Raw genomic sequence first — 14,006 nt, forward strand, 5'->3', positions numbered from 1 at the left:
GTGTACGTGCAGTGCTAAGCACGTGGGTGTCACCCTCTGGCGAGCATAAAGGGCCAGGGCTGCCCAGAGGATTCAGGGGGCCTGGGGCAAAGCAATTTCGGGGACCCTTTCCATAAAAAACAGTTGCAATACTATAGAATCCTGTATTCTCGTGGGGGCCCCTGCAGGGCCTCTGGGCAGCCCTGTGAAGGGCCAATTCCGGTTTGATTTTCTAGGGTTCCTTCAGAAAATGTAACTCTCTGCACCCCGAGACCAGCTCAAACGCCCCCCGAGACCAGCTCACAGAGATTTATTCTGTCAAAGCCTCCGGGCCGGATCTGAGCTGCAGTCAAGTGGCTTCTGGCAATCCGCTCCACTGAAGCCAGAGGAGCCACAGACGACTGACACCACTTGGGGTCTGGCCCTAGAGATCTCTGAACAAGGATCACACCAGCAGCCCTGGGGCTGCTCGACAGGGGTGCCATTTGGGGGGGCGGGGGAGTGATCAGCAGTATTTTGGTGGCAGCTTTTCCGCGCTGCTTCATTCTTTGGTGGCAATTCGGCAATTGGTCCTTCCCTCCGAGGGACTGAGGGACCCGCCGCCGAATTGCCACCAAAGACCTGGACGTGCCGCCTCTTTCTGCCCCAACCGCCCACTTCCTGCGCTGGTGCCAGGAGCCAGCCCTGGGTAGGTGGACGGATGGACAGACAGAGATGGATCTAGGGGTGGGGCAGGTGGACGGATGGACAGACAGAGATGGATCTAGGGATGGGGCAGGTGGACAGATTAAATTAGCCAGGATTTGCCGACATACCTGCTCCCCGGGTGGGGATGAGGAGGACAATGCAGAGGATGGGGCTCAGGGCTGGCGGCGACTCCATGGTCCCCACTCTCTGGGCAGCTCCACAGCCCAGCTCAGCTCGGCCCCAGCATCCTCCAGAAGCGTCAGCCCCAGAGGGAGGCTGGTGGAAGGCTTTGTGCTCAGCACCTCTGAGATGGCGGCAGTGAGAGGCCGGGTACAAGGGATCGATGCGGGGTGTGGGGGGGTGCTATGCCCTGTGTGAGGGGCCGGCTGGTGTGTGTGCGCAGCTGCATTCCACTGGGAGGGAAGTGGTGTCTAATGGTTAGAGCGGGGAGGGGGCTCAGTCTAGGAGCCAGGACTCCTCGGTTCTCTCCCCGGCTCTGAGACAGGAGTGGGGCCTAGTGGGTACAGTGGTGCTGGGAGCCAGGACTCCTGGGTTCTGTCCTCAGTTGGTGTCTCATCCTGGGCCATGTTCCTTCTGTCATTTATTTCCCACGAGGAATAACATGATTTTGAATAAAGGAATGTTTGCGTAACAGATTTTATTTCCACACATTGAAATATATTTATTTTTTGCAACATGTCTCTCTTTCAAGCGGCAAATTCCTTCTAACCAATCAAGCCTGCTCCAGACAGTTTTGTCCTGTATAAACCAGGTAGGTTTTCTCTCGAATTCGGGTTTTCTGGTGGCCGACTCCATTACAGCGTTCAGTGTAGATTTGTAAATGGAAAAATATTGTCCCCCGAGGAATGACTCTGGAGAAATATTTCCTTTTCTTTACTGTTCTTCTCAGACCCAAGCTGTACCGGCCAGACCCACAGACAGAAGCAGAGGAGAGCGGAGAAGTCCCCAGCCCCACAGGAGCCCCCAGCGGGCAGCTCAGAGTCCAGCGAAGTCTGACGGCTTCTGAACCCGGAGCTGGGAAAATCCTGCTGGTGACCGGCCCCCTGATCGGCTAAATCAGAGACATCTGGCCCGGTGCCGGGCGCGGCTTGGAGCCAGCACCCACCGCGGGATCCACGGGGACACCTGGGAAACAGAACGAGAGCATCACCGAACACACTGGGGGGAAATGCTATGGGGATGGAGCCCTATAAATACCACAGAGAGACTGATTCCACTGGGGATGGAATGCAGCCACCTCTGGGGTAGAACGTGGGGGCTGGTTATACAGGGACCCCTCACCCAGAGCTGAGACACGGCCCCTCTGGGGTGGGGTGAATGGGCTGGTTATACAGGGACCCCTTGTCTGGTGCTGAGAAGCAGCTGGCTCTGGGGTGGGGCACTAGCTGGTTACATGGGGATCCCTCACACAGTGCTGAGAAGCAGCTGGCTCTGGGGTGGGGCAGGAGCTGGTTACATGGGGATCACTCGCATAGTGCTGAGAAGTAGCTGGCTCTGGGGTGGGGCAGGAGCTGGTTACATGGGGATCACTCGCATAGTGCTGAGAAGCAGCTGGCTCTGGGGTGGGGCAGGGGCTGGTTACCAGCACGCATAATGATGCCATGTAACCGTTTGGGACAGGAAGTGAAGGCGGAACCCGTGTGGAGCCGGTACCATTCCAAGGCCGCAGGCTGAGGATGATTCCCAGGGAGAAGAGAACGACGAGCGACAGGGAGATGACGGCTCGGTAAACGAGGGGCCCCGAGTCCCGACAGAGCTCACGTCCCGCTGGAGCCCCTAGACAATAGAAACGAGGGGTTAGGAGATTCCGGGGATGACGCCCCCTAGAGGGGACAAGCCCCTTGCCCCATTCCCTGCCCCCGACTCTCACCAGTCGCACTCTGGTGTCTCCCCATCACTCTCAGCTCGGTGCCTCCTCCCATCCCTGTCTCCCCACGGTCGAGTTCGATGCAGCACTGATAGAGGCCAGAGTCCCGCTCCTGCAGCTCAGCCAGGGTCAGCGTCGCCTTCCCCTGTCTGTGCTCGTCCATCCTGGACACACGGAGCCGCCCCCGGTAGAAGGGGTGGTTAGAATCCAGCTCCAGATCCTCTGCGGATCCCCTGAGCCAAATTATCTTGGCTCTGCTGCCGTTTCTGTTCTGGAAGGTGCAGCTCAGGGTCACGTTCTCCCCGGCTGTGGCGTGGAGGGACCTGGGCTCCTGAGAAACTCTCAGACCAGCTAGGGAAGAGGGAGAACCCGCATCATACACCGGGCAGCACCGTGCGGCAGGAGAGACCCGTCCTGGCCCTAGAGAGAGTGTCAGCCGCTGTGTTCCTGTGTGTAGAGCTAAACGTTCACCTCTCGCTAGCTTAGTAGCAGTGTCTGTCTCTCTGTTCCCGGATTCTCCTTGATTCATCCATCCATCCTCTGACCCTAGGTCCATCCATTCTCCAGTTCTGGAGCCATCCATCCATCCAGCTACCTAGTCACCCTTTCTGTCTAGATCCGCCCGTGACCTTGCACCCCATAATGCTTCATGGGAATATGCTTATGAATGTATCTCTGACATAACTGGAGTATGTTTTATGCTACATATGCCATGTAACAAATCTCTGCAACGGTTATGAGCCACTGAACCTATTCATCCTATTTGTATACGTGTCATTTTTGTATTCAAAGTTATGAATATTGATTGTGTACTTGTTTGATTTTAAGTAGCCTCAGTAAGGCCTGTGGTCAGCTTCTTAAGAAAGGAATTTGCAAGTTAAGTGCCCAATCAAGAAAGTCTTAACGGACAATGGAAACTTGGTAGACTCCAATCCACATAAGAAGTCTACTAAGGTAGCATGTGAACAATGGCTGCCACCTGTAAAGTCCTGAGTCATGCATGGACACGTGACTTGCCCATGTGACTCCAAAACGCCATCTTGTAGCTGGATTTCTACATGGGGAAGGGAGGGTGTCCACCCTAGGACCAGCACCAGGGGTATTGCTGCCCCAAGCAGCAAAACAAAACCACACCCCCCACCCCGCGTGATCGCAATCTGCGGCAATTCAGCGGGAGGTCCGTCGCTCCGAGTGGGAGTGAGGGATCCTCTGCTGAATTGCCGCCGAATAGCTGGACGTGCTGCCCCACTCCAGAATGGCCGCCCCACTCCAGAGTGGCCGCCCCAAGCACCTGCTTGCTAAACTGGTGCCTGGAGCCGGCCCTGGTCCACCCGCAAGAGAGGAACTATATAAAATCCTAGGAGATCCCTCCATTTTGTCTTCAGCTGGCTCAAGAGATGGTCTCTCCACCCCAAAAGGAAACCTGAAAGAGACTGAAGCAAAGGGCAGTAACGACAGGGCTGGGAGTGATTGCTGGACCCAGGCTAGAAGGAGGCTGGTCTGCAAAAGAAGCTTCCTGGAACCTCTCGGAGGGTGAGATTTCATCTGTGATCACTTTCCTATGGTACTAGGCTTAGATTTGCATGTTTTATTTTATTTTGCTTGGAAATTCACTTTGTTCTGTCTGTTATTACTTGGAACCACTTAAATCCTGCTTTCTATATTTAATAAAATCACCTTTTTACTTATTAATTAACCCAGAGTACGTATTAATACCGGGGCGGGGGGCGGGCAAACATCTGTGCATCTCTCTCTGTCAGGGTTATAGAGGGTGAACAATCAATGAGTTTGCCCTGCATAAGCTTTATACAAGGTAAAATGGATTGATTTGGGGGTGGACCCCACTGGGAGCTGGGTGTCAGGTGCTGGAGACGGGAGCACTTCTGAAGCTGTTTTCGGTTAAGCCTGCAGCTTCTGGGGGACGTGGTTCAGACCTGGGTCTGGGTTGCAGCAGGCTGGCGTGTCTGGCTCGAACCAGGCAGGGCACTGAAGTCCCAGGCTGGCAGGGAAAACGGGCTCAGGGGTATCTCAGCACATCAGCTGGCAGTTCCCAAGGGGTTTTCTGTGATCCAACCCGTCACACCACGTCTGTCAATTCAGCCATCCAGCCTCCCTTTCTATCCCTCCCGCCCTCGGTCCACACTGCTCTCTCTATCCCCAGAGAAACACTGCAATGCTGGAGACTGGATAAACCCAGTTATTTCTTCACCCCAACAAGAGCCGTTACCCCGAACTCCGTGGCAAACTCACCCGGTTTCTGGCCGGACGCTCCGAGATTTGGGACCAGCGCTCTCTTGCAGCCGGCTGGAATTTCTGCAACAGCTTCGTTTGAATTAAAAATAAGAGAAGAACTTAGCGCAGTCAATGCACAAATGAATGACCCGACCACCCAACAGCCCCGGGTTGGCTGTTCTGGGAATAGAGCTCATGTCCCCCTGGGACTCTAGACAAGAGAAATGAGGGATTAGGAGATTCATGGGCTGGCACTCCCTGGAGGGGAAATTCCCCATTCCCCGCCCCCCTGGGCCAGCCAGTCCATGCCCTTGGGGCCGGATCGGAGCCGATGCCCCCTAGAGGGAAAGGCCCCGTGTCCCCAGCCCCCCAAGTCACCTGTGCCCATCACAGTCAGGGTGGTCCCGGTGCCCTTCGCCTGCTCGCCCTGCGGGTACGTGATGTAGCAGTGGTAGAGACCCGAGTCCCTCTCCATCAGCTCCGACAGGGTCACCGTGGCCTCCGCCCGGCCCTGCTGGTCCCGCTGGCTCTGGGCCAGCCGCCCCTGGTAGAAGGGGTGGGCGGGATCCAGCACGACGGCCTCCCGGGAGCCCCTGGCCCAGGTGACTTGTGTCCCGGTCTGGTTGCGGCTATGGAAGGTGCAGCTCAGGGTGACGCTGCCCCCGGCTGGGACGCTCGCCGTGGGGGGCAGCTGCTGAACCCCGAGACCTGCAGGGAGCAGAACAAGCCACGTGACAGACACAGGACAGGGACTGCGCTTCTGTCCCGGGGCGCTGGCTGCATCCGTCTGTCCATCTCCCTGGCCTTCCCGCAGCAGAGTCTGTGTGTCTATCATCTAGCGCTCGATCGCTCTACCCAGCCCGAGACCCGTCTGTCCTCAGCACTTTCCGTCCATCCACCATCAGCTCTGTGCATCCGTCTGTCCTCAGCTCTGTCCAGCTGTCTGTCCATCCATCCACTTGTTTATCGCCTGCCCCATCCAGCCATCCTCAGATCCATCTGTTCCTCTGTCCATCCACTCACCCACCCATTCTCAGCCCTGTCCGTCCAACCATCCATTCATCCTCAGCTTTCTCATCCATCCACCCATCTGACCTTATCTCCGTCCATCCACCTGTCAGTCCATCCATCCGCCTGTCTGTCTGTCCTCAGCTCCACCTTGCCATCCATCCACCGTCTGGCTGTCTTCAGCTCCATCCATCCACCCTCAGCTCCGTCCAGCTGTCTTCAGCTCCATCCATCCACCCTCAGCTCCGTCCATCCCGCTGTCCTCAGTTATTTGTCCTTCCCTCCATCCATGCTCAGTTCTGTCCGTCTATCCGTGCATCTGCCGCTAACCTGCACCACCCGTTCCCCTCCACACTCCACTACCCACGAGCCCCAGCCTGCAACCCCGGGAAGCACACCGCATTTCAAGGCAATGCAAGGAACTGTGTGGACTTTAGAGCACTTAGGAGAGTCAAGTTTTAAAGAGGAAGCTGGTCTAAACCTTAACGATGGTAGGGCAGACAGTCCTCTAGAATAAACCTGTCCATCCCCTGCACGTATTCCCCTATCTATCCATCCATCCATCCCTCTCTCCCTATCCATCCATCCACCCCCAAACACCCCTTCCCCTCTATCCCTCCCCCTCCATCCATCCAGCTAGCCATCCTCAGCGGTCTATATATTCTGAGATCATGTCTCCATACCCCTATGGGAGGGGAATAGGGGTCTAGTGGGTTAGAGTGGGGGGGCTGGGAGTCCAGGACTCCTGGGTTCTGTCTTCATTCCCCCCATAATCTGAGCTTGTCTCACCAGCTGCTATGGAGGGGACGATGAAGATGATGAAGCAGATGATGCTAGGGGCCGGCAGCCGCCCCATGCTCTCCACGGGCTGGGAGTCGCCCCAGGAGTCACAGACCGGGACTGTTGAGCAGACGGGACCCAGGGACGGCATGTAACGGCTGTTCTGGAGCGAGCAGCCCGGGCACTTGATGGAAACTCTTGTGGCTGGCGAGGGGGAGGCGCCTGCTCAGATACCAGGCAGCCAGGAGGTCACTGGGCCTGTGGGCAGGTGAGTGTGAAAGCGAAACTGACCAGGGGTGTTGCGTTCAGCAGCAGGACGGGCTCATTTCTGCATCCCCAGGGCCCCCGGCCTCGCTGATGCAGCCGCTGGCCGTAGGGCTGGGGCACCCCACTGGTGATGGTGTCCTTATCGCTCTGTGGGTCCCAGCCCCCTCCCACTGCCCCAAAATGATCCCCCAGTGGATCCCAGAGGGCGCTGCTGGCTCCAGGTGCCGCTGGAGGAGATCAGCGGTCCCAGGGGCAGCTGGGAGCTAGGTGTGAGAGGCAGGACCATCAAGGGGTTTCCATTGTCAGGGCAGAGATCGGTGCTCGGGTAGAGCTGGAGGTGACAGGAGTGCAGAGGGAAAACAGCATGTGAGGGATGGAGAGAGAGAGTGTGAATTACAGGGAGAAGGGCACAGAGCTATAGCCAAATAGAGAGTGTATTACAGATGGATGAATAGATGCAGGGCCTTACCTGGTGAGGCCACATCTGGAGTATTGCGTCCAGTTTTGAGCTCCCCACTACAGAAAGGATGTGGACAAATTAGAGAGAGTCCAGCGGAGGGCAATGAAAATGATTAGGGGACTGGGGCACATAACTTATGAGGAGAGGCTGAGGGAACTGGGGTTATTTAGTCTGCAGAAGAGAAGAGTGAGGGGGGATTTGATAGCTGCTTTCAACTACCTGAAAGGGGTTCCAAAGAGGATGGAGCTCGGCTGTTCTCAGTGGTGGCAGATGACAGAACAAGGAGCAATGGTCTCAAGTTGCAGTGGGGGAGGTCTCATTTAGGAAACACTATTTCCCTAGGAGGGTGGTGAAGCACTGGAATGGGTTCCCTAGGGAGGGGGTGGAATCTCCTTCCTTAGAGGTTTTTAAGGCCCAGCTTCACAAAGCCCTGGCTGGGATGATTTACTTGGGGATTGGTCCTGCTTTGAGCAGGGGTTGGACTAGATACCTCCTGAGGTCCCTTCCAACCCTAATCTTCTATGACTCTAGCTACAGACTGATCCATGGATGGACGGACAGAGGGCCCTACCACAGACAGATGGATGGAGTGGTGGAATGGATGGAGCGATGGGTGGACGGATGGAAGGAAGACTTTCTCCACATACAGATGCATGGTTGGTTGGCTGGCTGGATAGACAGAGGACCCTACCACAGACAGATGGACAGAGCAAAGGATGGATGGATGCAGACAGGGCCTTCTCCGCATACAGATGGCCGGGATGAATTTCTGACAGACAGACCAAAGGCGCTGAGGACGGATCGATCCATCCATCCTGCCCCGTTCCACCCTCTTCCATCCACCTCCTCCTGCCAGTAAAACACATGGGGCCAAACCCACCCATGGAGGAGCAAGGCTGATCCATGGCAGCAGGGGGCGCACATGCTCACAGACACGTACACAGGCCCCTGTTACATTTAATAGGACAAACACACACCTAACTCTCCTCCCCCCCTTATCCGGCCCATCTCAGAGGTGCTGACCACAAACGCTTCCACCGGCCCTCGTAGACTGACGTTTCCGGAGGATGCTGAGGCTGAGCTGAGCGGGCCCTGCGGAGCCGCCCAGAGAGCAGGGACAATGGAGCAGCTGCAAGCCCTGAGCCCCGTCCTCTGCATTGTCCTCCTCATCCCTACCTGGACAGCAGGTATGTCAGCAAATCTTGGGTATCTAACCTGGGGGTCGGTCTGTCAATCTGTCCATCCCTCCCCGTCCCCACAGCCATATCCAGCCATCCCCATACATCCCCATCTAGCTCATCTAATCCATCCATCTTTCTTCTGCAGTATCCCTCCAGCTTTCCATTATCTATCCATTCACCCATCCTTCCCTCTATCCATCCATCCTGTTAGCTCTCCATCCATCCTTCCCTCGACAGCATCTGTCCCTCCATCCTTCCACTCACAGTATCTATCCCTCCCTCTCTCCTCGAGATGTCTCTAATCTCTCGCTCCCCACACAAATCTTTAGCATGCTGCAAACAGAAAATGTGGAGCAGGGTAAACTAGACTGGATTTAACATCGGATTAGCCAACCCGGGGCTTCTGTGCAGACTGGATCATTCATTTCCTTACTGAATGTCTCACGACTGGAGAGTGCGAGTTAGGAGATCCCACTCTGTGCTGATCTACCCAGAATACAACTTGTTACAGCCCCCAGCTCTTCTAGCTCAAGCTGTAGCAACTTGTGCTTTCAGATGTTGAGGTCCCCAGTTCAATCCGCAGCATGTTAGCCAAGGTGGCAGCCATCAGAAATGCACTCAACTCTTCTCCTGGACTTTAAAGCCAAAAGGTTCCTTCCTGATTCCCTACTCTGACCTCCTGCACATCGCAAGCTACAGAACCTCACCCACCCACTCCTGTTTTTTCATTCAAATGAAGCTGTCGCAGAAATTCCAGTTGGTTGCAAGAGAGAGCCGAACCCAAATGTGGGAGCATCCGGCCAGAAACCAGGTGAGTTTCCTGCGCAATTCAGGGATATGGTTCTTGATAAGGTGAACACATTACTGGATTTGTCCAGCATCTAGGATTGCAGATCTTCCCTGGAGATAGATAAATCGATGTTGATCTAGGGAACGAGGAACAAAAATGGAGAACAGATGTGAATTGAGAGACATGGGTCTAGGCATGAAAGGCTGGATGGACGGCTCTAGGACTGGAAAATGGCTGGATGGGTCTATAGATGGCTAGAGCTAGGATGGATAATGGACGGGTGGATCTAGGGTCAGAGGATGGATGGATGAATCAAGGAGAATCCAGGAACAGAGAGACAGACACTGCTACTAAATTAGAGAGAGGTAAAAGTTTAGCTCTGCGCACAGGAACACAGCGGCTGCTGTTCTCTCTAAAGGCCAGGACGGGTCTCTCCTGCTGCCCGGTGTATGATGCGGGTTCTCTCTCTTCCCTAGACGGTCTGCGAGTTTCTCAGGAGCCCAAGTCCCTCAACGCCACAGCTGGGGAGAACGTGACCCTGAGCTGCACCTTCCAGAACACAAATGGCAGCAGAGCCAAGGTGCTTTGGTTCAGGGGCTCTGGAGAAGACGTGGTGCTGGATGCTAACCACCCCTTCTACCAGGGGCGACTCCATGTGTCCAGGCTGGATGAGATCAAAAAGGGAAACGCGACACTGACCCTGTCTAAACTGGACAAGAGAGACTCTGGCCTCTATCAGTGCTGCATCGAAATCCACAAGACAACAGGGATGGGAGGAGGCACCAATCTAACAGTGATGAGGAGAAACCAGAGTGTGACTGGTGAGAGTCGAGGGGGGCGCACCCGGGACCCGTCCCCTCTAGGAGGCACTGGCGCCAATCCGGCCCCAAGGTTGGGGATGGGCTGGCTCTGGGAGCAGGGAATGGGAGATGGGGCTGGCTCCAAGCAGGAGTGGAGATCAGGAATATCTGACCAACGCCCATGCTGTGGGGGGTGGGGTGGGGGTGTCAGGTTTATATTAAACAATCTCCCGGCCGATTTGAGGCGGCTTTTCTGCCGAGTTGTCGCTGGTTGCAGCTCTGGCCTGTCTCACATCCTGTCAGCGTCTCGAGGTGAGAGAGGGGGTCAGAAACCCAGACCCCCACTTCTCCCGAGAGCCACAGTGCGCCCAGAGACGCCTCTCTCTCTTCTCTCGCTATTGGCCCAGGTTGGCTCGGAGCTCTTTGGCCTGCTGCAAGTGAGGTTATGACCCAGCCCTGCTGACTCACTGCGGGAAGACCAGACTCATGCTGGCAGCTGCGAAGGGCTTTGCAATAGGCGCCGGTGGAGACGGGGGAGTTTTTTTGCAGAGTTTGTTGAAGAGGAAGTTAGTTGTTTAATGCAGGAGTGAGTGAGGGACACACACAACCTCGGAGCCAGACAGATCCAGAAATCAATCAGACACCCACAGCCGCCGACCCAGAGAGAGACCAGAATGGCCCCGTGACCCACACGGCCCCACCACGCTCTCTGCTGCACCAGTCACTTGAGATTCTCTCCCGTTGGTCCCATGTATGAATGGAGGTTGCCGGCCATTAGCCCAGACCCCAGGAGGGCAGCTGGCCACTAACACGCTGCACCAACATAACCGGACCTGCCTCTGTGGCCTCCATTTAGGAGCAATTCCACAGACATCACTGGGGTCACTCCAGATTCATTGAGATCAGAATCCGGACTGACTCCATTGGTGTCGGTGGGCTAACTCTGGATTCACACCAGAATCACTTAAATCAGTATTCGGCCCTCATTCCTTTGGCATCAGTGGGGTCAGTCCAGATTTACATCGGACTCACAGAGATCAGAATCCAGCCCTGACTCCGCTGACATCCGTGGGGTCGCTCTGGATTCACACTGGGGTCATGGAGATTAGAATCCAGAGTGGACTCCATTCAGTGCAATGGAGTTACTCCAGATTCACTTTGGGAGCTCTGAGATCAGAATCCACTCCTGACTCCATTGGTGTCAATGGAGACACTCCGGATTCACACCAGGGCTAGTGACATCGGAATCCAGCCCTGACTCCATTAGCATCAGCAGAGTCACTCTGCATTCACACCGGTACGGCACCAATGAGATCAGAATCCAGTGCTACAACAAAATACACCGGAAATGGCTTTCTATGGCTCTTCCCAGGAGAGATTCTTGCCACAGGAAACATTAACCTCCTTCCTTTTATTTAGAGGACAGAAAGGAATCGAAGCAGGACACCAGCACAGAACTCACCCTCTACAGAGCCACGATTGCTCTGGCAGGCGTCAGCATCATCATCTTAGTTACCGCCCTCCTGCTGCGCAGACGCACAGGTATTTACTCCTCCTTCCGCGCTCACTCCACCTGCCCGTTCTTCCGGTGCTCAAAATGTACTTCTCTTCCATCCTACTGGTGCAAGGGGGAACGGGAGCCCCCGAGCTACATTCTCCAGTCCTCTGTTCAGTTCCTACACCTCCAGTCATCTCTTCCAACAATAACCCAGGCCTCCTTCTTTCCTCCCCAGCAGCCTCCCCAGACACCCAGCAGCAGCAGCCGGCAAAGGTGAGACCATTCAAATTGGAGCCTGAGTTTAACTGGGTGGTGGTGTCAGTTTCAAGACAGTGCTGACGCGTGGTCCGTGTGACTCTGGTAGAAACCTGACCAGTGGAAGACGGGAGAGGGTTAGGGGTGCGTTAGCCGTTAAATATATTACAGTAACGGAAGCTGCATAAGTACCAGATTATCTATCATCTAGACCAGTGGTTTTCAGCACCGAGGGCTTCAGTGGGCGCATCAATTCATCTAGATATTTGCTTAGGTTTACAACAGGCTACATGAAAAACACCAAAGTCAGTACAAACTAAAATTTCATACAGCTTCTTGTTTATACTGGTCTATACACTCTACACTGAAATGTAACTACAGTATTTATATTCCAATTGATTTCTTTTAGAATTATACGGTAACAATGAGCAATTTCCCAGTAATAGTGCGGCTGTGACACTTTTGTAGTTTGATGTCTGATTTCGGAAGCCAGAAGTTCTTAAGTGAAGAGAAACTTGGGGAATGCAAGACAAATCAGACCCCTGAAAGGGGTGCAGTAGCCTGGAGAGGTTGAGAACCCCTGATCTAGACAGACAGACGTGCACATGGGGATAGGCAGACATGTACGTACGTACGTACAGACCATTGTGCACAAAGACAGGTGGATAGATCGAATCTCAACTTGCAGCCCCTCTGCTATTCCAACCCTGGGCTCCCTTCTCTGCACACAGTCTGCCGGTGCCTCTCAATCCCGACTTATAGCCAGTTGGGAGGGTCCCTCTGGGGGCTGAGTCACACCAGCGTGAGGCTATGTGTGCTGGGGACAATAGCACACACAGATGACCCCAATACATGGCCAGGGGTCTCCATTTGACCCACCTCCCCCTTAAATGCACTCACGGGGCAGGAAAGACGACAGCGGGAGATGGAGCTTGTGTGACTTGATTTGTGTCTTCAACAGGGGCACAGCAGAGCTGGTGGTAACGCGAGCAAGGATCTGCACTACGCCGAGATCACTTTCAAGGCTCCGGCTCACACAGAATACGCCTCCGTCCGGACCCAGCGGCTCTGAAGAGTCAGCTCTGACTGTGAAGCAAAGGGAGATGCAGGGAATGGCAGGAGATCCCTTCATCACACAACCTTGGCGGCATCTCCCCGGGTTAGTGCTCAGTCAACAGGCTGAGCCTTTTACTTCTGGACAGTTACTTACAGATGACCGTAGTGATAGATGTGTGAGGCTGTGGGCCAGATCCCCAGCTGGTGTGAATTGGTGTCACTCCTCTCAGCAAGAGGGGAGGTACAGTTCAGCCCAGGAACCTGGCCCACAGAAAACCTCCAAGTGGTGCCCATGGGAGTTGTAATTCAGGTACCACATTCTCTATGGGGCAGGCTCCTTGGAAGAACTACATCTCCCATGATGCACCATGTTCTCTTCTCCGGATGAGGGGTGGGTGTTATAGGAGTCCCTAGCAGGGATGCGTCATAGAAGATACACTCTGGCCCAAAGAGACCGAGGCCCTGGAATGACAACTCCTCCACGGCCCTGCTTTGAATCAAAACAATTCGGTTTTTGAGATTTCACCCCAACATTGAAATTCTCTGCAGAAAATAATCAATGATAGTGTAAAATATATTTGTTGAAATTTTCCATGGGGGGAAAAAAAAATCCTTTTCTCCAGCCAACTCTAAATCTGAGATTACATTTTTTCCCCCTGCTGCCTCTTTCTTGAAAGAATAAAACTGACCAATAGAAAGATGTTTCTAGGTCACAACCAACTTGATGGCTTCTGCTGGGTGTTAGTACAGCCACGTAGTGGGCTGTGAGTGAATGAGTTTCTGTGTCTTTATCAAACAGAAAATCAAACAGACCGAGAGTAAGAGGTCAGAGTTTGTGAACAAAGCAGAGGAAGCAGCAGCAGCAAGAAAAGGCATCTGGCCCGTTTTGTTGACTTTACAAAAAAATAAAAAAGAAAGGTCTGGACACTGATCTCAGTGACCCTGAGCTAAATCCAGATGTCAATGGAGCCAGGGCCTGGTTCTGCCCTCACTGAATCCAGAGTGACACCACCTGAGTCAGGGAGACATGGGGTAAATTTGGAATGTAACAGAGAGTCAGGGCTGGAGTCTGATCTTAGAGTAATTAGGAAATCCAGATTGCTTTGAAAGGGGTAATTATTAAAG

At 54.3% G+C, this 14,006-nt stretch overlaps 2 protein-coding genes across 6 annotated transcripts; one reads left to right on the forward strand and one right to left on the reverse strand.

Moving 5' to 3' along the window:
* Positions 1–1,304: 1,304 nt before the first annotated feature.
* Positions 1,305–9,310, reverse strand: LOC120392438. Of its 3 annotated transcripts, XM_039517189.1 has the most exons (6): positions 6,584–6,735; positions 5,165–5,494; positions 4,805–4,876; positions 2,558–2,905; positions 2,341–2,463; positions 1,305–1,812 (listed from the first exon to the last, which is right to left on the reverse strand). In XM_039517189.1, the coding sequence occupies exons 1-6, from the start codon at positions 6,723–6,725 to the stop codon at positions 1,739–1,741; spliced, it is 1,089 nt and encodes a 362-aa protein (XP_039373123.1). In that variant the 5' UTR covers positions 6,726–6,735; the 3' UTR covers positions 1,305–1,738. The 3 variants fall into 3 exon arrangements, with proteins under 3 accessions (XP_039373123.1, XP_039373124.1, XP_039373122.1); XM_039517190.1 differs by lacking the exon at positions 6,584–6,735 and adding an exon at positions 8,916–9,310 and having other exon boundaries at positions 1,305–2,463; XM_039517188.1 differs by having other exon boundaries at positions 1,305–2,463.
* LOC120392440 lies at positions 6,705–13,987 on the forward strand. Of its 3 annotated transcripts, none has more exons than XM_039517192.1 (8): positions 6,705–6,842; positions 7,833–8,156; positions 8,352–8,488; positions 9,222–9,293; positions 9,749–10,093; positions 11,492–11,614; positions 11,806–11,843; positions 12,787–13,987. In XM_039517192.1, the coding sequence occupies exons 1-8, from the start codon at positions 6,763–6,765 to the stop codon at positions 12,895–12,897; spliced, it is 1,230 nt and encodes a 409-aa protein (XP_039373126.1). In that variant the 5' UTR covers positions 6,705–6,762; the 3' UTR covers positions 12,898–13,987. The 3 variants fall into 3 exon arrangements, with proteins under 3 accessions (XP_039373126.1, XP_039373127.1, XP_039373128.1); XM_039517193.1 differs by having other exon boundaries at positions 11,809–11,843; XM_039517194.1 differs by having other exon boundaries at positions 6,718–6,842; positions 7,839–8,156.
* The last annotated feature ends 19 nt before the right edge of the window (positions 13,988–14,006 follow it).

This window comes from Mauremys reevesii, unplaced genomic scaffold, assembly GCF_016161935.1.
Source record: "Mauremys reevesii isolate NIE-2019 unplaced genomic scaffold, ASM1616193v1 Contig1, whole genome shotgun sequence".
Taxonomy (NCBI): Eukaryota; Metazoa; Chordata; order Testudines; family Geoemydidae; genus Mauremys; species Mauremys reevesii.